At 42.3% G+C, this 24440-nt stretch overlaps 1 protein-coding gene across 1 annotated transcript; it reads left to right on the forward strand.

Moving 5' to 3' along the window:
• The first annotated feature begins 1843 nt into the window (after window positions 1–1843).
• LOC128064015 (zinc finger protein 420-like) lies at window positions 1844–8565 on the forward strand. The gene is made up of 5 exons (XM_052656836.1): window positions 1844–2003; window positions 3015–3110; window positions 5780–5784; window positions 6793–7921; window positions 8303–8565. The coding sequence occupies exons 1-5, from the start codon at window positions 1844–1846 to the stop codon at window positions 8563–8565; spliced, it is 1653 nt and encodes a 550-aa protein (XP_052512796.1).
• Window positions 8566–24440: the final 15875 nt, after the last annotated feature.

Genomic DNA, 24440 nt, shown 5'->3' on the forward strand with positions numbered 1-24440 from the left:
CTGACCAGGGCTCACAATTTCATTGGTCTGATCCTTGGCACAGAGAAGAGAAAGGACAGAAGAACCCCCACCGGCTTGTGTAACAGCTGCTGTGGCTCGGCAGACAGCGCCTTTGGGGCATGCTGAGGAGTAGCCTCTCCAGAGTCCCTCAATTGTGCCCCCTGCCACCCGCCTGTTTGCAGGAGGTTCAAGGCAACAAGAAAGGAGAGATTGTAAAGGAATTAAGATTTCATTAGGCATATCCCTCCAGTGAGGACCTCTTACCTTAATCGGAGGTCTTCTGGGATCAGAGACTGGGCCGCGTGACCTTTCGGCTGAGTTTGTTTCTCGCTGTCCCGGTATCCAGCACGATGGGCCTTCCCCTGTGCTGGGTTTCTTCGCCTTCCACTTGTAGCGCGGGAGCTTCGCTGAGTTGGACTCCTGCTGTGCTTGGCCTCTTCCGCTGGGAGGTTGTTTCAGCCTGGTTACATCGGAGTCATGGCACCATAGATGTCACGCAAGTGTGTGTTCCTCGGTTCTTTGCCTCATCACAACAAAGATTTGGAGCCTGCCTTATGCAAATTGGGTTTAAACAGGAGTGCTGTTTGTTTAGGAGAAGGCAGTGGCATCCCACTCCTGGTCCTTGGACCCTCCTTGACCTTACTTGTCTCTTAGCCACCGCCATTTTGGACTCTTTTTCCCTATTCTACCTACCTAACAATATCATCCTAAAATATTTATGTATAATTTCAATCATTTAAAAATTATCCTGATTTTCTTGACATGACAATTTGTCTCTTAATAAGTACACAGTCCCATTTTAGTGTATGTCTGTATGCATGAACATGTTAACATCATTTGATTGATTTTTTGTTTTTCTTTTTTGAAGATTCCATGAAGCAGGGACTAGCCACCCACTCCAGTATTCGTGCCTTGAGAATCCCATGGACAGAGAAGCGTGGCAAGCTACAGTCCCTGGGGTTGGTAAGAGTAGGACATGACTGAGTGACTAACACTTTTCTTGTTTTTAGTATTATTTACAAATACAGAAATTTCTATAAACTTTCATTAGAGTTAGCTCTGTGCATTTGTCTGTGTTTGATTAAAGCCTAGAGTCACAAACTGAAGTAAAAGTTGCTGCTGCTGCTAAGTTGCTCCAGTCGTGTCCGACTCTGCGCGACCCCATAGACGGCAACCCACCAGGCTCCCCCGTCCCTTAAGTTGTCATTTAAAGAATGTTAAAATATTTGCCAAAAGATGATACAGCAACATTATTGATTTTAAATCATTTCTGTTATACATTCAAGTCTCTGAAAACTGTCAGAAAGTAGTATATACCAGATTGTTAAAATGATTCTTGCTGCCGAGATTACTATCCTATCAGACCTGTAAAATCTGTAAAGCACTTAAACTTCAAAGTTAAATGTGAATTCTTTCCTTACTGTTCTACCTCGTTGCTGTTCACACATTGTCACTCATGGAGCAGAATTTTCAACATTACTCGTTCAAATAAGCTTGTGAAAAATGTGGCACACTGAGCCCACTCCAGAACATTTGGATCAGGAAGTGCTTTGTAAAAATATTTCCTGTTTCTTTTGATAGACAGTTTATCATCTGTCAACTGAGTACAACACTCAGAAATAACTATGCCAATGTTGATCTGATCATATGATTTCTCTTTCAAATCAGAATAATTTCTGTAGTGGTTGCTGGATCGTATCTCATCCTCTTTTCTTGGGGTTAAAAATGTGGTAGAAAATATTACTGTGTAAAAATTATATTCTTGTGTAACACCAGACATTCTCCAAAATCAAAACCATTTCTCTTGCTGGTTTCCTCTTGGGTCACATTAGGAAGTCTTCCCATGGCCACATGGCACCTGTACTTTGTATTTCAGGGACGACTGACATTCCAAGATGTGGCCATAGACTTCACTGAAGAGGAGTGGGAATGCCTGGACCTCGGGCAGCGAGAATTGCACAGGGACGTGATGTTAGAGAACTACAGGAACCTGGCCTCCTTGGGTGAGGATAACTGCCTTCCAGAATCCCTTCTCTACCCACCGGGTTTTGGTTCCTGCATTTCTAGAATGTCTCCTAGAATCTTCTGCTCCTTATAATAGTTTCAGATCCCTGCTTTCTATGGGAAAATGGATATTTATGAGTTGAGAAAGAAGACTTCATGATGATTCATTATGATTCTAACTTTTCCTTGATGGAATCTGCCTCCTTCTTCTAGGTTCGTGGTAATTCTGTAGGTTCTGTGGTATAAAAGGGTGCCACTCTCCTTTATAAATCAGATATCTCCCACTTACTTACTTTGGCCTTAGCAGTACTTGACTAGAATCTCAAGATCTTTTCTTTACGTATTTTCTAGTTATAAAAGTGCTTTGATAAAGTATTTGGGGATATAATTTTGTAGGCTATATTAACATTCAACCAGGCCTTCTCTAGAATGTTAATAATGTAATAATGTAATGAGCAAGGTAACAGTCATGTCTGACTTTTTGCGAGCCTATGGAATAGTCCATGGAATTCTCCAGGGCATAATAGTGGACTGGGGAGCCATTCCCTTTCCAGAGGATCTTCCCAACCCAGGCATCAAACACAGGTCTCCCACAGTGCAGGTGGCTTCTTTACCAGCTGAGCCACCAGGGAGTGTTCATACAGCTTAGGAAATTATGTCCCCAAATACTTTAGTTCTAGGCTCTATTAACATTCTACCATGCCTTCTCTGGGCTTCCCAGTGGCACTAGTGTTAAGAACCTGCCTGCCAATGCAGGAGACATAAAAGAAATGGGTTTGATCCCTGGGTTGGGAAGAACTCCTGGAGGAGGACATGGCAACCCACTCAGTACTTTTGCCTGGACGCTCCCATGGACAGAGGACCCTGGCGGCTACAGTCTATAGGGTGGCAAAGAGTCAGATGTGACTGGCGTGACTTAGCACATGTGCCTTTTCTTCTCACTTGAATACATATTAGATTGGAAACTGATGAATCTCTAGCAAAACGAATATTCCTTTTCCTGATACCAGGTCTTGTGGTCTCTAAGCCAGACCTGGTCACCTTTCTGGAGCAAATGAAGAATCCCTGGGATGTAAGGAGCCTGGAGACGCCAGCAGTATACACAGGTAGGGGCCAATGGATGGAGCCGACCAGTCCATGACAGGTTCAAGGATTAGTGAGGAATTCATCTTTGTCATGTGGTTTGGGAAGATCTGCTTCAGTGGAAATGATTTTAGAGAAGTCTGGGTTTCTTTCTGTTGCTGTCATAGGTGGATATCACCTGCCCCATTCTGTCTCTTTAAATCATTCCTGAATTCATCTCCAGTGATTACTTTTCTCAATCACAGTGAGAACTGAAACCCTTCTCTTGGCCTGTGACAACCTGCATGAATCGATTACAATTCCATTTCGTGCGGGGCGGGGGGCCCCTCGGAAAACTGAACATTTCTGAAAAACTCTAAGATGCTCCTATTAAAGTTTCTACCTCGAGATGGCAGTGAGTGAGCGGAACTGTAGACACACTGCCAAAGTTCTAGGAATATTGGGGACAGAGTTTGTGTTTTATTTCTTTTTTTTCTGACTTATAATTTCTAAAACACTGGAAGCTACAAATATGATCTTATAAATTTTAAATTCAAGTCATTTCTTCACTGTATAAACCAAAACCTCCCTGAAGAGAAAGAATGCCAATCTCAGGATTACTTCAAAGTTTCTGTTTTCTTCATATGAACTCATATGAAATGTTAAGTATATCTGCCCCAATTCCTCAATGCTAAAAGACTTAACTGAATTGAACTGAACTGAAAAGACTTAAATATATTCAATTAACTCAAAGAATTTTCAAATAAATTGGCATAAGAGCTTAAATTGTTTTCCGCCATATTTTTAATGGTTTCAAACTATTATAATGTTTAGATAATAGAATCTTTTTAAAACGTTCTTATTGGAGTATAACTCATTTACAATGTTGTACTGCAAAAAGAATTCATTTTACATATAGATATCTACTCTTTTTAAGATTTCCTTCCCAATTCGATCTCCACAGAGCATTGAGTGTTCACACCATACTTTGAAAGTCTCATTTCTTAATTTCTCAACAACTGCTTCTTTATTTAATGAATCTTGTTATCAACTTCCCCAGACTTTGTCCTACAAGTCCTCGCTTTCTGATTAGACCTATGTCAGTATCATTTATGATTTTTATATTGAAACATCATATGGAACGTGCTAAAATAAAAAGTGGATTAAAGAATTAGAGGGCACCTAGTGGCATCAGCATTTAAGATGACTGAAGTGGAAGAGTAATCATTAGACTGCCTGTCTCTTCTTCATTTAGTGGTTCTTGTAGCTTTTTGTCTTGTTCCTTCCTCTACACCATACTTCTTTGTCATCCCATTTTGTCAAATTTTCTGGGCTTGTGGTCTGTTCTGCAGGCTGCAGGATCCTAGCTCCTCTTGCTCTGTTGTCTTCCCCCTAGGGGGTGAGGTTGGTCCCCAGGCTTGTACCCTTATCCCCTTGATCTGGGCTTTGATTGCTTTTATTGTGACCCGTGCCTCCCCAAAATATTGAGGGGAATTTCCCCTTGGCTTTATGGTTGTCACTGGTCTGTTGGGGTGGGGTCTGCTTCTTGGTTTGTGGAGAAGAGCCCCCAGATGTGTTTCTTCGCTGTGATTCTGATCTGTAGTTAAGGCAGGTAGGATTGGAGGACACCCACTGGGAGAGAAGCCATTAAGCATTGCTCCTCTGGGATTGTTCACCTTGGGGTGTGCTCATGCGCTGTGTGAGTCTCATGTGACCCCATGTTGGCACTGCATTGGCCCCCCTTCAACCATGGGCATGCTGGCACATTGCTCTGGTGCCAGCAGCTTTCACTTTTAGGGATTTACATAAACTGTTTGTGAAAGCAGAGAGATGTGCCTCCTCAGATGTTCTTTTCACTGGAACACCAGCAGAGATCCAGTGAACTCAGGTCCCAGAATTGCATTCATGGAGCTGGACCTGCTGTGGTGACATGGGGCAGCTCAGACTCTAGCCTGGCCCTTCCCCCTAGTATACATCCCCACAAAGTCTACAGCTGCTAAAGCTACACCTCCCATGTCTGGGGGAGCCCTGGTTGTCCATTCAGATGCTCTGTACAGGCTGAGTTGACAAAGCCAGTTGCAGGTATAAAAGCATGGTTTGTGTAACCGTGAGGAGAGACTTCAGTTTTCCTTCCTTAACCCTGGGGCTCAGCTGAGCTTTCAGCTCCTTCTATGCATGTGGGCCACCCACAGGTGTCTGCTCCAGAAGCTGCCCCAGAGCACAGGAGTCTGCTGATTGTGGAGGAGGTGCATGGGGGGAGGCTGTGGCTGGAGCTCAATAGAGCCCACCTGGGTGGTGGCCCTTCCTAGTGCTGGGAGAGGAGGGTCCAGCACAGGGGCAGAGGGGCTGCAATGGTGGGTCTTCCCTTTGGGCATGAGTCAACAAAGGCATTCTGCTCTCTGGTGGTCAGGCTTCCTCCATAAGCATTCTAGCTTATAGAGCTCCTCCCTCACCCCCGGCCCCTCAGGATGTCTCCTCACAGCCCACAGCAGTCCTCTGCCTGGCTATGTTCTCCAGACCCCACATTTCAGCACCCAGCCTTTGTCTGCTGCAGCAGATACCCTCTCAGGCTGGGTGGGCAGGGTTGGGATCAGTACCCTGTGTACAGGTCTCACTCTGTCCTGCTGCCACAGACTGTTGCCGTGTTCTCTTCCCACAGAGAATGAGGCTCCCCTTCTGTCCCAGCTGAGCTCACACCAGCCCCAGTAGATAGGAACAGTAGATAAGAAAACTTTCATTTGATATCTTTCAGCTGTGTCTTCTCACAACGCCTGTGGTTTGATGTCAAAGAATCCAAGATTAGAAAACTTAATCCAAAAAGCAAACCTAGGAATATATGAAAGGTCTCACCTTGGAAACGAACATTTAATGAAAGACCAGGAATATACGGGGGTATGTGAAAGACCGAGAAGATGTTTATATGGACAGAAAGAAACCAAGACAGTTTCACACAATGTGGACATTACTGCCATAAGAAATGAGCAATATGAGTCAAACTGTGGAAAACACCCATTTCAGTTATCAACAGCTGCAGAAAAGTCTATCTGTTCAACCAAAGGCTTAAAGCAGTTTTTGAAACATACACGTTCTCTGAAGGGAAATGTGAAAAATCTAGAAAGTCATTCAGTCTCTATTGCAAATACTCATGCAAACCACTCTGAACACAGGCTTCGATTACACATACATTCAAGCACGTCTGAAAACCAGAAATTTAAAAATGATGGGGAAAACTCACAAAATAATCAGCTTGAGGGATCTATGACCAAGGGGTCATTATTCTTCTACCAACAGACAGTTTCTCTCCATTCCAAAATGTGTAATGTTGACATTAATGGAAAAGAGTTAATCCCACCATCACTGTTCAATACACATCATGATACGGTTAATACGGAACAACTTCTCATGTGTAATAACACGAGTCAGGCCTTAAGTAAGAGCTCTACCCCCAATAATTACAAGAATATTTACGATGGAGTGAGAAGCCATGCATGCAATGAAACTGGGTGTAAAACTGAACAAGACTCTAACACTATGAAACATCAGGGACCTCAATCTTCAGACAAAGATTCTAACAATAGTACATGGAGGAATATCTTTTACCAACCATCAGGTTTTCCACTAAATGAGAGTACACACACTGGAGAGAAGACTTACAATTGTGAATATGGTGATGTCTCTAATCAGTCTTCAAATCTCACTCAACAGCAGAGTATTCAGAATCCGCAGAAAAGTTACAAGTGTAAGCAATGTGAGAAAGCCTTTACTAACCCATCCAGTCTAAGTAGACACAGGAAAATTCATTCAGGATGGAAACCTTCCAAATATACAGAGTGTGGCAACACCTCTAATCAGAATTCAGAGCTTAATCAAGATCAGCATATCCACACTGGCAAGAAATCTTATGAATGCAAAGAATGTGAAAAAGCATTTATGTGTTACTCAAACCTTAGTCGACATCAGCGCATTCACACTGGGGAGAGGCCTTATAAATGTACAGAGTGTGGTAAAGCCTTTATTAAGAAGTCATATCTTACTGATCACCAGAGAATTCATACTGGAGAGAAACCTTATAAATGTAAAGAATGCGGAAAAGCCTTCACTCGCTGCTCAACTCTTACTCAACACCAGGGAATTCATACTGGAGAGAAGCCTTATAAATGTAAAGAATGTGGAAAAGCCTTCAGTTACTACTCAGCTCTTCATGAACACCAGCGAATTCATTCTGGAGAGAAGCCTTATAAATGTAAAGAATGCAGAAAAGCCTTCAGTCGTTACTCAACTCTTACTCAACATCAGCGAATTCATACTGGAGAGAAGCCTTATAAATGTAAAGAATGCAGAAAAGCCTTCAGTCACTACTCAACTCTTATTGAACACCAGAGTATTCATACTGGGGAGAGGCCTTATAAATGTAAGTGTTGTGGCAAAGACTTTAGCAAGCACTCACGTCTTACTCGCCATCAGAGAATTCATACTGGAGAGAGGCCTTATAAATGTGAGGATTGTGGCAAAGCGTTTAGACAGCACTCATGTCTTACTAAACATCAAGTAATCCATACTGGAGAGAAATCTTATAAATGTAAAGAATGCGGAAAAGCCTTCAGTCAGTACTCAACTCTTACTCAACACCAGAGAATTCATACTGGAGAGAAGCCTTATAAATGTATAGAATGTGGAAAAGCCTTCAGTTACTACTCAACTCTTACTCAACACCAGCGAATTCATACTGGAGAGAAGCCTTATAAGTGTCAAGAATGTGGAAAAGCCTTCAGTTACTACTCAACTCTTACTCAACACCAGCGAATTCACACTGGAGAGAAGCCTTATAAATGTAAAGAATGCAGAAAAGCCTTCAGTCACTACTCAACTCTTATTGAACACCAGAGTATTCATACTGGGGAGAGGCCTTATAAATGTAAGTGTTGTGGCAAAGACTTTAGCAAGCACTCACGTCTTACTCGCCATCAGAGAATTCATACTGGAGAGAGGCCTTATAAATGTGAGGATTGTGGCAAAGCGTTTAGACAGCACTCATGTCTTACTAAACATCAAGTAATCCATACTGGAGAGAAATCTTATAAATGTAAAGAATGCGGAAAAGCCTTCAGTTACCACTCAACTCTTACTCAACACCAGAGAATTCATACTGGAGAGAAGCCTTATAAATGTATAGAATGCGGAAAAGCCTTCAGTTACTACTCAACTCTTACTCAACACCAGCGAATTCACAGAGGAGAGAAGCCTTATAAATGTATAGAATGCGGAAAAGCCTTCAGTCAGTACTCAAATCTTACTCAACACCAGCGAATTCATACTGGAGAGAAGCCTTATAAGTGTCAAGAATGTGGAAAAGCCTTCAGTCACTACTCAAATCTTACTCAACACCAGAGAATTCATACTGGGGAGAGGCCTTATAAATGTAAGGATTGTGGCAAAGACTTTAGCAGGCACTCAGGTCTAACTTGCCATCAGAGAATTCATACTGGAGAGAAACCTTAGAAATGTAAAGAATGTGGAAAAGCCTTCAAAGCACTCACGTCTTACTCACCATCAGAGAATTCATACAGTAGAGAAACCTTAGAAATGTAAAGAATGTGGAAAAACCTTCATGAAGCACTCACGTCTTACTCAACATCAGAGAATTCATACTGGAGAAGTGGCAAAGACTTTAATCTGAGCTCTCACCTTATTAGACAGAGAGCACGTACTGGAGAGAAACCCTACTAATAAGTGATGGACGAAGTTTGTCCTAAACATACACTTCAGAAAATACAAGACCTTTTATTTAAGAAAGATAAGGAATGACATAAAGAAAATGTAGAAAAGTATTTAATAAAAATTAAATCTAAATAAATATCAGAAATTGCATGCTAGAAAAAGTGAAAGTCGCTCAGTTGTTTCCAACTCTTTGCAACCCCATGGACTGTGCCCATGGAATTTTCCAGGCCAGAATAGTGGAGTGGGAGGCGGATTTTTACCAACTGAGCTATCAGGGAAACCCGCACAATAGAAACCATTTCATCAATTCTGTTTTTTGAAGTTCCTCTTCAGGAGAAGTATTGTAGATAGTAATCCATAGTTAAAACAGATCGAAAATTGATATGTTATTATGGATCACAAGATGAAAGTTGGTATTTAGAAATGTACAATTATTAGCAATATATCTTTGTTTATATTGACATGATTTGTGATTGTTTGAAAACCAAAATCAATGTGATTCAACTCTCAAATTACTCCATGCTGCTATGCTTCATTTCTAGTGTGTATGCAAACTTATATTTTTGATGGTTGCTATCTCAAAGATGAGACAAGGCCTTCAATCCTAGGGAGAAATCGTTTATATTTATTCTCCATTAGAAGATTAAGGACACAGGAATGTAACATGTACACCTAAATGGAGGTGTTAGTCATTCATGTCAAACATCCCTGTAGGTCACCATGAGGTAACTGTTCAGGGAGTAATTCCACATATTATCGTAAGATGTACATTTTCAATAGTTATGTCACTTGCTATTTAAGTAAAATACAATGACAGTTCACTGAAATCTTGATGTATCTTTATAATATCAACAGAAGTCATGAATATTAGTTGACATGTTTCAAATAAAGATATCTGATACCCTAGAAATGTATGGAAACCCCTCGCAGAAAAGTCATGTAATTAGTGTATGTTTTATTTCATAAACAATTCACCTCCATTTTGTATCCATAGGAATCACAGTTCTCAGATCATTGTATCAGAGGAATGAATATCATAGTTTATGCTTGTAATCTGTATTTTATTCAGTTAAATAGTGGGTTGGAAAAGGTTTTATTCTGACTGTGTGATATAACATGTTAATAAAACTGGACGGTTTCTTGTGATGAAGTTGGTGTGTAATGAAGTGTCAACCTACCGATTTAAGGTTGAAGGGAAAATACCTAACAACAAACTCTGTGTTAGCACAGAGGGATGATATCTGTAACAATTAGTTTCCATCCTGCCTTTAAGCCTCAAATAATTGGATATTTCCCATCATTTCTCCATTGTACTCCCCGCCCCCCTTCTCTGTAACTGCTGGGACATTGTGATGGTTCTAGGAAGGATCATAGAGCGTACTGTTGAGAGTTTACCTGAACTACTGCATGCTGTTTCTGCCTCAGCGTCTGTCTGGGGAGCAGGCAGCCTGCAGGCCCTTGAACTCACACCAGCCAGTCCTGTGAACACCTGCAGTAGATGAATACCCTCTTTGAGACCAGCAGTCGTGCTGAACCCCAGGGTCTACTGCACAGGCCCCCCTTCAGTGACACCCTCAGAGCTCTAGATTCCTGCTCCTCTTGGTTTGAATGGACCGATCCACACTCAGCCTGGGGAGCCCTCAACACTTCATCCAGGGCTGCTTAGAAAGGCCTGAACGCCAAATACTGGAGCTTTCTCTGCCTGGTTCTAGCCTTGACCTTCCTCAGGGGCCCTCAAGTCTTCCTGTAAATTCTCTCAGGACCTAGAGTCATAAACTCACCAGCTTCAATTGCCCTTTGTTCTTCTGTTAGCTAAAACTTTTCAGGGGCTCATTTAAGCAAATGGAAATTTGACAAAGTCACAAAAAGCATAATTAAAAGCCATGATGGGAAAGTTCTGAACCAAGATTTATAAAATCTTCCCCTGTATAACACTTAACACAAGTTTCTTGTCTAGGCTTAAAGGAATTTTTCTCATGGCCTTGGCATACTTTGAATGCAATATATAAATATCTGAAGATATATACATCATATAATTTATATAACACACATTGAATACAACATATAAATATCTGAAGGTATACATGTTAGCAGTGAGAAAACCAAGAAGGAATATGTGAGTGTATGTGTATTCGTACACATTTAACTTAGAGAATTTAGAAAGGCTAGATCAAAACGGGTCATTTTAGACTTGCAGATGATTGACTAAAAACAGCAAAACTTATCAATATGTCAATTAATCTGTTTTGTCTATTTTTCATGGAATTCATTTCCTTAACTGTCAGGAGGTTGCATTTTTTAAGGAGCTTCCACTCTGTGCTCCCCCCCCACCCCGTGACCTCCCCAGTTTACATTCCCTCTAGCCCTGTAGTAGGTCCCTGATCTCCAAGCCTCCTCAGCGTTTATGATATTATTAGTGGGCTCTTTGCTAATTGTTATTCTGACTGGCATGAGGTGATGCATCATTGTAGCTTTGTTTTGCATTTCTTATTGTTTAGCACTAGTGAGCATCTTTCATTTCCCTCTTGCCCATCTGAAAGAGCAAGTTGTCCCACCCAGGCTCCGCAGTTGCGGCGCACAGGCTTAGTTGCCACAAAACATGTGGAGTATTCCTGGACCAGAGATCAAGTCCATGTCCCCGGCACTGTCAGATGGATTCTCCACCGCTGGGTGACCCGTCTGTTTAGCTTTTTTCCTTTTGAGATGCATGTATAATTTGTATTGGAATATAATTGCTTTACAATGTTGTGTTAGTTTCTGCTGTACGACATCATCAATCAGCCAGAAGTATACATGAATCTGCTCCCTCTTGAACCTCCCTCCCGTGATCTCCATTTCACCCCTCTGGTCAGTACAGAGCACCAAGCTGAGCTCCCTGTGCTATCCAGCAGATTCCCACTAGCTCCCTGTTTTAACCATCAGTTCAGTTCATTTCACTTGCTCAGTCATGTCCAAGTGTTTGCGACCCCATGGACTGCAGCACGCCAGGCCTCCCTGTCCATCACCAACTCTCAGAGTTTACCCAAACTCATGTCCATTGAGTCGGTGATGCCATCCAACCATCTCATCCTCGGTCGTCCCGTACTCCTCCCCACTTCAGTCATTCCCAGCATCAGGGACTTTTCAAATGAGTCAGCTTTTCGCATGAAGTGGCCAAAGTACTGGAGTTTCAGCTTCAGCATCAGTCCTTCCAATGAACACCCAGGACTGATCTCCCTTAGGATGGGCTGGCTGGATCTCTGTGCAGTCCAAGGGCCTCGCAAGAGTCTTCTCCAGCATTTCAGCCACGGTGGTGTATGTGTGTCAGTGGGGCTCTTCAGTTTGTCCCCCTCCTCTTCTCCTGCCATGTCCATACATCTGTTCTCTATATTTGGGCAAATATTGCCTTAAGAGATATATATGGAATCTAAAAAAATGGTGTTGATGAGCTTATTTACTGAGCAGGAATATAGGCGCAGAGGTCGTTCTTAAGCTTTTGGACGTTAAGCTTTCAAGGCGTAAAATACGTGGACAATCATTCCATGCATTTTACGAAGTGAAAGAAGCCCATTCAAAAATGCTACAGAAAGTAGGAGTTTTACAATATGACACTTTGGTGTAGGTAAATGTTCATATGTGCTCAGTGGTGTCTGAGTCTTCGTGAGCCCAGGGGCTGTAGCCTACCAGGCTCCTCTCTCCATAGATTTCCCAGGAAAGGATACTGGAGTGGGTTTCCATTTCTTCCTCCAGGGGATCTTCCTGACCCAAGGTTCGAACCTGCATCACCTGGATGTCCTTCATCGGCAGCAGACTTCTTCCCACTCAGTCACCTGGGAATCTAGTAGGAAATATAGAAGAGATTTAAAAGGTCTGTGGTTGCCATGGGTTTCAAAGGAGGGACTCTGAATATCCTAAATCTAGAGAACTTTCAGGACTGTGAAGTAATTTGTGTTAAACTGTTGTGATGGACACATGTTATTATACATTTATCCAGAGGTATGGAGTGCACATCCCTAAAAGAGAAATATAAGGGTAAACTACAGAGTTTATGTATTTACTGTCCTTGCAGCTTCATCAGCGGTAACAAATGCTCACTCTGGTGGGGAAAGGTAAGTAGGGAGATTGTCCACGTGTGGGAACAAGAGGTATATGGGAAACGTCTGTACCTTATTCTCAACTCTGCTGTGAAACGAAATCTTCTACAAAGTTGGTACTGGTGCATGCACACTAAATATTTTTTAGAATATATAATATTACAAAGATGGACATGCTTCTAACTTTAATTTCTTCTTAGTCATTATACTTTAAAGGTGTGAGAAAATAGAGCTCTCTAGATGGCACAGACAACAAACTGTAGCAGTTGATTCATAAAACCTAGAAAAACGCACACACAGGAAGTAGAACAACGCTCTCACGTGTTCATTCATGTGTAATGTAACTTACAACACCGATCATTATTTCCTTGGTTGGTCATCAGTTAGCATTTAGGGCATCATTTTCAAAGGCATTTGTCTCTGCCCACACACACTTGTTAACCTAGCGTGTCCTGCTCAGGTCAGTTCAGTTCAGCTGCTCAGTCCTGTCCTACTCTTTGCGACACCATGGACTGCAGCTTGCCAGGCTGCCTGCTGTCCACGGTTTATTTTCAAAGAAAGCTGTGATGGAAACACCTTCAGGCTCCTGGTCTCTGAAGTTGGAGGTGCCACACCTGCAGAGAGGTGGTCACCATGCAAATCATTTTGTGAAAACGTGTGTCCCCAGGCTGCAGAGAGGGGTGAAAAAAACTAAGGACACGGGAGATCTTTGGGAAGAAGTCTGCAAATAAAGCCTGGCAGGAACCCAAGACCCCCAGGCGATTCCTACCAAACAGTCACCTCTCCCCTCCCCTCCCCCAGGGCGCAGACAAAGGCCAAGGACACCACACCCATCCTAGAAAGAGCCCCTCGCCAGGGAATCAGGTTGACCCTTCCTTCTAGAAGTTCCCGCACTAAATCCTCCCTTCCTGAGGTCTCACATGTGCCAAATGTGAGGTTTCCCTCAGGGCTCCTGAATGCAGGTCTCTTGCGTTTTTTCAAAACCCTCCTAGGCTGGGTCAAGTAGCCCAGAAGTAGGGTCCATTGTCTCTGGTGAATTGTTCTGAGGCCTGCTCTCTGTAGTGCAAAAAGGAAGGAGATGAACTAGCCTGGAAGATCTGCAAATAGAGTGGACCAGCAGGATGTGATTAGCATATCAGGTTAGTCTTGATTACCCACTACAGATCTGGAACACAGAAAGTCAGAAAAGAGCTCCGAAAGGGTGAGAGAAACAAGAAAACGTTTTCTTCTTTTTCACTGCAACAGTTGCAGGTTAAACGGCTGTATGGATGCCATTGAAGGTATTTTCTCAACATGCAGATGTGAGTTTGAGACGTCATATCCCCCAGAAGATGCAGTGCAGGAGGAAGAAGAGGAGGAAATGGCAGCTTCTCAGGTAATTGTCCTGTCCCGGGTGTGGGGCTGTGTCTGCTTTTCCTCCTGAAATGCCTGGACTGAGAATCTGCAAACCTTTAGTTCTCTGCTTCTAAGTTTTCTGCCTGGAGTGCTTGTTATCACCTTCTTATTTTTTCCTGTTTTTTTTTTTTTTTTTTTAATAGTGAAAACCAGCTCTTCAGGTTTCGTCTCCCTCATATTCCAGAGCCTTTTCTCCATTGTGTGTATCCTGGCTTTCTATAGAGCATGATGAATTCTCAACATGAAATAGTGACTTTCAATGTTCAATACATTCCCTTTGTGAGAGATCAATACAGGGAGGCACTGGTATCTGCGATTCCCACTAGGATGTGGTTCAGTGTTAGGATCTTAGAGAAGTCGGGGAAATGCCATGATGAATTTACGTGTGGATGCAGTCGGCTCTCTAGAACAGGAGTAAGAAAGTGCCCTTGTTAATAGAATGAATTCAGCATTCCAGAATTTTTCAGAATTTAAAGTAGCAGAGACAATCCTCTATACCAATGAGAAAAATATACTAATTAAATGGAGTATTAAGCTACAGATCATGGGAGGTATATAGGAGGTGGAATTTGCAGAAACCTGACATTTTTCATGATAGATTGAGATCATGGTTTTCCTAATATTGCCAAGATGCCAGGCAGTGATAATGCATTTTTCTGTGTACTCTTACCCGTGACCTCTGATGTTCACTGGTTCAGGTGCTTCTCTGAGATTTCCACGCTATGAAATTCATTTTTTTCTTTTTGTCTTGAACAAGGATCTTGGAAAGAAAAAGTGATGGATATGCCTATCACAGTTAATGAGGAAATGCCGTATCTTCTTAGTTACTCTTTGCTTTGAGAAATAAACACTGTCAGCTAAAACAGATGCAGTTTGAGAGATGTGAATTAAGTTTTATTTGGGGCAAAATGAGGACAGCAGCCCAGGAGACAGCATCTCAGAGAACTCTGAGAAACTGCTCCAAAGAGCCAGTGGGGGAAGGTCAGTATGTGAGTTTGGTGAAAGGGGAATTCAATGCAATCAAGCACTTACTTTACAAAAGGATTTCTGCCAGGCATGAGGAACTGAAGTCATCATTTAGTGGTTTAGTGCTTTTCTAGATATGAAGAGATGCAAGGATTGGGATTATGAAAGCAGTTCCTGAGAATTTCTGACTCTAAAGACCTGTTCCACCAGATTCCCTGGAGCAGAGTGCCACAATCCACCCTGAACTCCGTCGAGGGGATTGAAATCAGTTGCAGCACCATAGGGTTCATTCTCCCCAGAGGCAGATCGCAAACGCCCTTGTTTTTCAGTTCAGTTCAGTTGCTCAGTCGTGTCTGACTCTTTGCAACCCCATGAATCACAGCACGCCAGACCTCCCTGTCCATCGCCAACTCCAGGAGTTCACTTAGACTCATGTCCATTGAGTCAGTGATGCCATCCAGCCATCTCATCCTCTGTCGTCCCATTCTCCCCCTGCCCCCAATCCCTCCCAGCATCACAGTCTTTTCCAATGAGTCAACTCTTTGCATGAGGTGGCCAAAGTACTGGAGTTTCAGCTTTAGCATCATTCCTTCCAAAGAAATCTCAGGGCTGATCTTCTTCAGAATGGACTGGTTGGATCTCCTTGCAGTCCAAGGGACTCTCAAGAGTCTTCTCCAACACCACAGTTCAAACGCATCAATTTCTCGGCACTCAGCCTTCTTCACAGTCCAACTCTCACGTCCATACATGACTACTGGAAAAACCATAGCCTTGACTAGATGGACCTTAGTTGGCAAAGTAATATCTGTGCTTTTGAATATGCTATCTAGGTTGGTCATAACTTTTCTTCCAAGGAGTAAGCGTCTTTTAATTTCATGGATGCAGTCTCCATCTCCAGGGATTTTGGAGTCCCAAAAAATAAAGTCTGACACAATTTCCACTGTTTCCCCATCTGTTTCCCATGAAGTCATGGGACCGGATGCCATGATCTTCGTTTTCTGAATGTTGAGCTTAAGCAAACTTTTTCACTCTCCTCTTTCACTTTCATCAAGAGGCTTTTTAGTTCTTCACTTTCTGCCATAAGAGTGGTGTCATCTGCATATCTGATGTTGTTGATATTCCTCCCGGCAATCTTAATTCTAGCTTGTGTTTCTTCAGTCCAGCGTTTCTCATGATGTACTCTGCATATAAGATAAAGAAGCAGGGTTACAATATACAGCCTTGACGTACTCCTTTTCCTATTTGGAACTGGTCTGTTGTTCCATGTCCAGTTCTAACTGTTGCTTCCTGACCTGCATAGAGATTTCTCAAGAGGCAGGTCAGGTGGTCTGCTATTCCCATCCCTTTCAGAATTTCCCACAGTGTATTATGATCCACATAGTCAAAGGCTTTAGCAGTCAATAAAGCAGAAATAATTGTTTTTCTGGAACTCTCTAGCTTTTTCCATGATCCAGCGGATGTTGACAATTTGATCTCTGGTTCCTCTGCCTTTTCTAAAACCAGCTTGAACATCTGGAAATTCATGGTTCGCGTATTGCTGAAGCCTGGCTTGGAGATTTTTGAGCATTACTTTACTAGCATGTGAGATGAGTGCGATTGTGCGGTAGTTTGAGCATTCTTTGGCATTGCCTTTCTTTGGGATTGGAGTGAAAACTGACCTTTTCCAGTTCTGTGGCCACTGTTGAGTTTTCTAAATTTGCTGGCATATTGAGTGCAGCACTTTCACAGCATCATCTTTCAGGATTTGAAACAGCTCAATTGGAATTCCATGATCTCCACTAGCTTTGTTCATAGTGATGCTTTCTAAGGCCCACTTGACTTCACATTCCAGAATGTCTGGCTCTAGATGAGTGATCACACCATCGTGATTATCCGGGTCGTGAAGATATTTTTTGTACAGTTCTTCTGTTGATTCTTGCCACCTCTTCTTAAAATCTTCTGCTTCTGTTAGGTCCATACCATTTCTGTCCTTTATCGAGCCCATCTTTGCATGAAATGTTCCCTTGGTATCTCTGATTTTCTTGAAGAGATCTCTAGTCTTTCCCATTCTGTTGTTTCCCTCTATTTCTTTGCATTGATGTCTGAAGAAGGCTTTCTTATCTCTTCTTGCTATTCCTTGGAACTCTGCATTCAGATGCTTATATCTTTCCTTTTCTTCTTTGCTTCTCACTTCTCTTATTTTCACAGCTATTTGTAAGGCTTCCCCAGACAGCCATTTTGGTTTTTTGCGTTTCTTTTCCATGGGGATTGTCTTGATCCTTGTCTCCTGTACAATGTCACGAACCTTATTCCATAGTTCATCAGGCACTCTATCAGATCTAAGCCCTTAAATCTATTTCTCACTTCCGCTGTAGAATCATAAGGGATTTGATTTAGATCATACCTGAATGGTCTAGTGGTTTTCCCTGTTTTGTTCAATTTAAGTCTGAATTTGGTAATAAGGAGTTCATGATCTGAGCCACAGTCAGCTGCTGGTATTGTTTTTATTGACTGTATAGAGCTTCTCCATCTTTGGCTGCAAAGAATATAATCAATCTGATTTCGGGGTTGACCATCTGGTGATGTCCATGTGTAGAGTCTTCTCTTGTGTTGTTGGAAGTGGGTGTTTGCTATGACCAGTGCATTTTCTTGGCAAAACTCTATTAGTCTTTGCCCTGCTTCATTCTGCTTTCCAAGGCCAAATTTGCCTGTTACTGCAGGTGTTTCTTGACTTCCTACTTTTGCATTCCAGTCCCCTATAATGAAGAGGACATCTTTTTTGGGTGTTAGTTCTAAAAGGTCTTGTTCAGTCGCTGGCGATGCTCTTGGCAAGTGCCGATTTGTAGTTGACAACACTCCTGCGTGTTTAGTAGAGATGCTGGGATTTGGGAGTAGGGATTTTCACCACTCAAGCCCAGGTCTGATCATTTCCAGTACACTCCACGCTCACATCACAGATAGAGTCTCAGCACATTTCTGTATTTTCCAAAATGTTTACAAGAATCATATTACCACGAATCTATGTTCAACTGTGTTAAATTTTAAAATATAGTTCCATGCAAATGGTAGATTTTTCAGGAAATTAAAAAATTCAGAACCAGAGGTGTCTATTTTTTTAATCATTGTGTATGTCTGCACCCTAGTCTATTTTAAAAAATTTGAATAATATTGTCACACGAGTGTATGTTCCTCGGTTCTTTGTCTCCTCACAACAAACATTTGGAGCGACGAATATTAAAGCCCTCGGCGCATCACAGCTCTTGGGTCTTGGACAAACTGTGTTATAGCTCTTAGGCAAATCAGTGTTAGAGCTCTATTTTATTTAGACGATAGCAGGAGAATCCATCCTCGAAGTGTGAGGGCATACCAACCCAAAGACTCGAAGAGAAGAGCATGGAGGAGCACGTGGGGGAGGGAGAAAAAGAGAAGAGCTCACGCATACATGCGGGAGAGAAAGAGGGAGAGAGAGAAAGCGCTTTGGCTCCTCCTTTTATATGTTTTTTCCTCGACCTGGGCCTGCCCTATGCAAATTGGATTTAGCCAGGAGTGTTGTTTGTTCTACCTGAAGTCTCCATTCTCGTCCTCAGACCTTCCTCAGACCTTCCTTGTCTTTTAGCCACCACTATTTTGGACTCCTTTTCCCTAATCTACCTACCTAACAATATCGTCCTCAAATATTTATGTACATTTTCAATCAGTTAAAAATTATCCTGATTTTATTGCCAAGACCATTTTTCTCTTAATATGTATACACTCCTGATTTTAGTGTATGTCTGTATGCATGAACATGTCAACATCATTTGATAGATTTTCTTTCCTTTTCTTCTTTGAAGATTCTTTGAAGCAGGGAATAGCTACCCACTGCAGTATTCATGTCTTGAGAATCCCATGGACAGAGAAGCCTGGTAGGCTACAGTCCCTGGGGTTGCACACGACTGAGTGACTAACACTTTTCTTGTTTTCAGTATTATTTACAAATACAGAAATTTCTATAAACTTTCATTAGAGTTAGCTCTGTGCGTTTGTCTTTGTTTGATTAAAGTCTAGAGTCACAAACTGAAGTAAAAGTTGCTACTGCTGCTAAGTCGCTCCAGACGTGTCCGACTCTGCGACCCCATAGACGGCAACCCACCAGGCTCCCCAGTCCCTTAAGCTGTCATTTAAATGATGTTTGTTAAAATATTTGCCAAAAGATGCTACAGCAACATTACTGATTTTAAATTATTTGTTATACATTCAAGTCTCTGAAAACTGTCAGAAAATAGTATATACCAGATCGTTAAAATGATTCCTGTCACCAAGGTTACTATCCTATCAGACCTGTAAAATCTGTAAAGCACTTACAGTTCAAAGTTAACTGTGAATTCTTTCTTTACTATTCTTCTTCGTTGCTGTTCAAACATTGTCACTCATAGAGCAGAATTTTCAACATTATTAGTTCAAATAAGCTTGTTAAAAATGTGGCACACTGAGCCCACTCCAGAACATTTGGATCAGGAAGTGCTTTGTAAAAATATTTCCTGTTTTTTTTGATAGACAGTTTGTCATCTGTCAACTGAGTACAACACTCAAAAATAAATATGCCAATTTTAATCTGATTGTAATTTCTCTTTCAAATCAGAATAATTTCTGTAGTGGTTGATGGATCGTATCTCATCCTCTTTTCTTGGGGTTAAAAATGTGGTAGAATATATTATAGTGTAAAAATTATATTCCTGTGTAACACCAGACATTCTTCTAAATCAAAGCCATTTCTCTTGCTGGTTTCCTCTTGGGTCACATTAGGAAGTCTTCCCATGGCCACATGGCACCTGTACTTTGTATTTCAGGGATGGCTGACATTCCAAGATGTGGCCATAGACTTCACTGAGGAGGAGTGGGAATGCCTGGACTTCAGTCAGCGAGAATTGTACAGGGACGTGTTTTAGAGAAGTACAGGAACCTGGCCTCCTTGGGTGAGGATAACTGCCTTCCTGAATCCCCTCTCTACCCACAGGTTTTGGTTTCTGCATTTCTAGAATGTCTCCTAGAATCTTCTGCTCCTTATAATATTTTCAGATCCCTGCTTTCTATGGGAAAATGGATATTTATGAGTTGAGAAAGAAGACCTCATGATGATTCACTATGATTCTAACTTTTCCTTGATGGAATCTGCCTCCTTCTTCTAGGTTAGTGGTAATTCTGTAGGTTCTGTGGTATAAAAGGGTGCCACTCTCCTTTATAAATCAGATATCTCCTACTTACTTACTTTGGCCTTAGTAGTACTTGACTAGAATCTCAAGATCTTTTCTTTATGTATTTCCTAGTTATAAAAGTGCTTCGATAAAGTATTTGGGGATATAACTTTCTAGGCTATATTAGCATTCAACCATGACTTCTCTAGAATGTTAATAGTAATAATGTAATGGGCAAAATTATGGTCATGTCTGACTCTTTGTGACCCTATGGAATAGTCCATGGAATTCTCCAGGGCAGAATACTGGAGTGAGTAGCGGTTCCCTTTCCAGAGGATCTTCCCAACCCAGGAATCAAATACAGGTTTCCCACAGTGCAGGTGGCTTCTTTACCAGCTGAGCCACCAGGGAATTTTAATACAGCTTAGGAAATTATGTCCCCAAATACTTTAGTTCTAGGCTGTATTAACATTCTACCATGCCTTCTCTGGGCTTCCCAGGTGGCACTAGTGGTAAAGAACCTGCCTGCCAATGCAGGAGACGTAAAAGAAGTGTGTTTGATCCCTGGGTTGGGAAGAATTCCTGGAGGAGGACATGGCAACCCACTCAGTACTTTTGCCTGGACACTCCCATGGACAGAGGAGCCTGGTGGGCTACAGTCCATAGGGTGGCAAAGAGTCAGACAGGACTGGAGTGACTTAGCACATGTGCCTTCTCTTCTCACTTGAATATATATTAGATTGGAAACTGATGAATCTCTAGCAAAATGAATATTCCTTTTCCTGATACCAGGTCTTGTGGTCTCTAAGCCAGACCTGGTCACCTTTCTGCAAATAAAAAATCCCTGGGATGTAAGGAGACTGGAGATGCCAGCCATATACACAGGTATGTATGAATGGATGGAGCCGATGAGTCAACGACAGGTCCAAAGATTAGTGAGGAATTCATCCTTTGTCATGTGGTTTGGGAAGATCTGCTTCAACGGAAATGATTTTAGAGAAGTCTGGGTTTCTTTCTGTTGCTGTCATAGGCGGATATCACCTGCCCCATTCTGTCTCTTTAAATTATTCCTGAATTCATCTCCAGTGATTACTTTTCTCAATCACAGTGAGAACTGAAATCCTTCTCTTGGCCTGTGACAACCTGCATGAATCTACTACTATTCAATTTCTCCAGTGGGCGGGGGGTCGGGGGGGGGGGGGGAATGTGTGTTGGCGCCCTGGGAAAACTGGACATTTCTGAAAAACTCTAAGACACTCCTATTAAAGTTTCTACCTCTAGATGGCCGTGTGTGAGCAGAATTGTAGACATACTGCCAAAGTTCTAGGAATATTGGGGACAGAGTGGATTTTTTTTTTCTGACTTATAATTTGTAAAACACTGGAAGCTTCAAATATGATCTTATAGATTTTAAATTCAAGTAATTTCTTGACTGCATAAACCAAAACCTCCCTAAAGAGAAAGAATGCCAATCTCAGGGTTATTTCAAAGTTTCTGTTTTTTTCATACGAACTTATATGAAATGTTAAGTGTATCTGCCCCAATTCCTCAATGCTAAAAGACTTAAGCATATTCAATTAACTCAAAGAATTTTCAAATAAATTGGCATAAGAGCTTAAAACATTTTCCACCATATTTTTAATTGTTTCAAACTATTATAATGCTTAGATAATAGAATCTTTTTAAAACGTTCTTATTGGAGTATAACCTGTTTACAATGTTGTACAGCAAAGAGAATCCATTTTACGTGTAGATATCTACTCTTTTTAAGATTTCCTTCCCAATTCAATCTCCACAGAGCATTGATAGTGTTCACACCATATTTTTAAAGTCTCTTTTCTTAATTTCTCAAGAACTGCTTCTTTATTTAATTTATCTTGTTATCAGCTTCCCCAGACTTTGTCCTACATGTCCTTGCTTTCTGATTAGACCTATGTCAGTATCATTTATGATTTTTGTATTGAAACCTCATATAGAACATGCTAAAATAAAAAGTGGGTTAAAGAATTAGAGGGCACCTAGTGGCATCAGCATTTAAGATGACTTCAGTGGAAGAGTAATCATTAGGTTGCCTGTCTCTTCATCATTTAGTGGTTCTTGTAGCTTTTTGTTTTGCTCTTTCCTCTACACCATACTTCTTTGTCCTCTCATTTTGTCAAATTTTCTGGGTTTGTGGTCTGTTCTGCAGGCTGCAGGATCCTAGCTCCTCTTGCTCTGTTGTCTTCCCCCTAGGGGGGGTGGTTGTTCCACAGGCTTGTACCTTTACCCCCTTGATCTTGGCTTTGATTGCTGTTATTGTGACCCGAGCCTCCCCTGGATATTGAGGGGAGTGTCCCCTCGGCTCTATGGTTGTCTCTGCCCTGTCAGGTGTAGGGTCTGCTCCCTGGTTGGTGGAGAAGACCCCCAGATCCGTTTCTTCACTGTGATTCTGGTCTGTGGTCAAGGCAGTTAGGATTGGAGGACACCTACTGGGAGAGAAGCCACTAAGGATTGCTCCTCTGGGATTGTTCACCTTGGGGTGTGCTCATGCACTGTGTGAGTCTCACATGACCCCATGTTGGCACTGCCCTTGGCCCCCTTTCAGCCATGGGCATGCTGGCACATTGCTCTGGTGCCAGCAGCTTTCACTTTTAGGGATTTTCATCCACTGTTTGTGAAAGCAGAGAGGTCTGCCTCCTCAGATGTTGTTTTCACTAGAACACTCAGGTCCCAGAATTACATTCATGGAGCTGGACCTGCTGTGGTGCTATGGGGGCAGCTCAGACTCTGGCCTGGCCCCACCCCCTAGTATACATCCCCACAAAGTCTACAGCTGCTAAAGCTACACCTCCTATGTCTGGGGGAGCCCTGTTGTCCATTCAGATGCTCTGCGGGGGCTGAGTTGACAAAGCCAGTTGCAGGTATAAAAGCATGGTTTTTGCAACTGTGAGGAGAGACTTCAGGTTTTCTTCCTTAACCTTGGAGATCAGCTGAGCTTTCAGCCACCCACAGAGCACAGGAGTCTGCTGATTGTGGAGAAGGTGCATGGGGGGAGGCTGTGGCTGGAGCTCAATATAGCCCACCCATGTGGTGGCCCTTCCTAGTGCTTGGGGAGAAGGGGCCAGCACAGGGGGAAAGGGGCTGCAGTGGTGGGTCTTCCCTTTGGGCATCACTCAACAACGGCGCTCTGCTCTCTGGTGATTCAGGCTTCCTCCACAAGCATTCTTGTTTATAGAGCTCCTCCCTCACCCCATCCCCTCAGGATGTCTCCTCACAGCCCATAGCAGTCCTCGGCCTGAGTCTGCTCTCCAGACCCCACTTTTCAGCACCCAGCCTTTGTCTGCTGCAGTGGACACCTTCTCAGGCTAGGTAGGCAGGACTGGGATCAGTACCCTGTGTACAGGTCTCACTCTGTCCTGCTGCCACAGACTGATGCCGTGTTCTCTTCCCACAGAGAATGAGGCTCCCCTTCTGTCCCAGCTGAGCTCACACCAGCCCCAGTAGATAAGAATAGTAGATAAGAAAACTTTCATTTGGTATCTTTCAGCTGTGTCTTCTCACAACACCCATGGTTTGATGTCAAAGAATCCAAGATTAGAAAATTTAATCCAAAAAGCAAACCTAGGAATATATGAAAGGTCTCACCTTGGAAATGAACATTTAATGAAAGACCAGGAATATACGGGGGTATGTGAAAGACCTAGAAGATGTTTATATGGACAGAAAGAAACCAAGACAGTTTCACACAATGTGGACATTACTGCCCAAGGAAATGAGCAATGTCAGTCAAACTGCAGAACACACCCATTTCAGTTATCAACATCTGCAGAGAAGTGTATCTCTTCAAGCAAAGGCTTAAATCAGTTTTTGAAACATACACGTTCTCTGAAGAGAAATGTGGAAAATCTGGAAAGTCATCCAGTCTCTACTGCAAATACTCATGCAAACCACTCTGAACACAGGCTTCAATTACACATACATTCAAGCACGTCTGAAAACCAGAAATTTAAAAATGATGGGGAAAACTCACAATATAATCAGTTTGAGAGATCTGTGAGCAAGGGGTCATTATTTTTCCACCAACAGACAG

The sequence above is a fragment of the Budorcas taxicolor genome, chromosome 18 (genome assembly GCF_023091745.1).
Source record: "Budorcas taxicolor isolate Tak-1 chromosome 18, Takin1.1, whole genome shotgun sequence".
Classification (NCBI taxonomy): Eukaryota; Metazoa; Chordata; class Mammalia; order Artiodactyla; family Bovidae; genus Budorcas; species Budorcas taxicolor.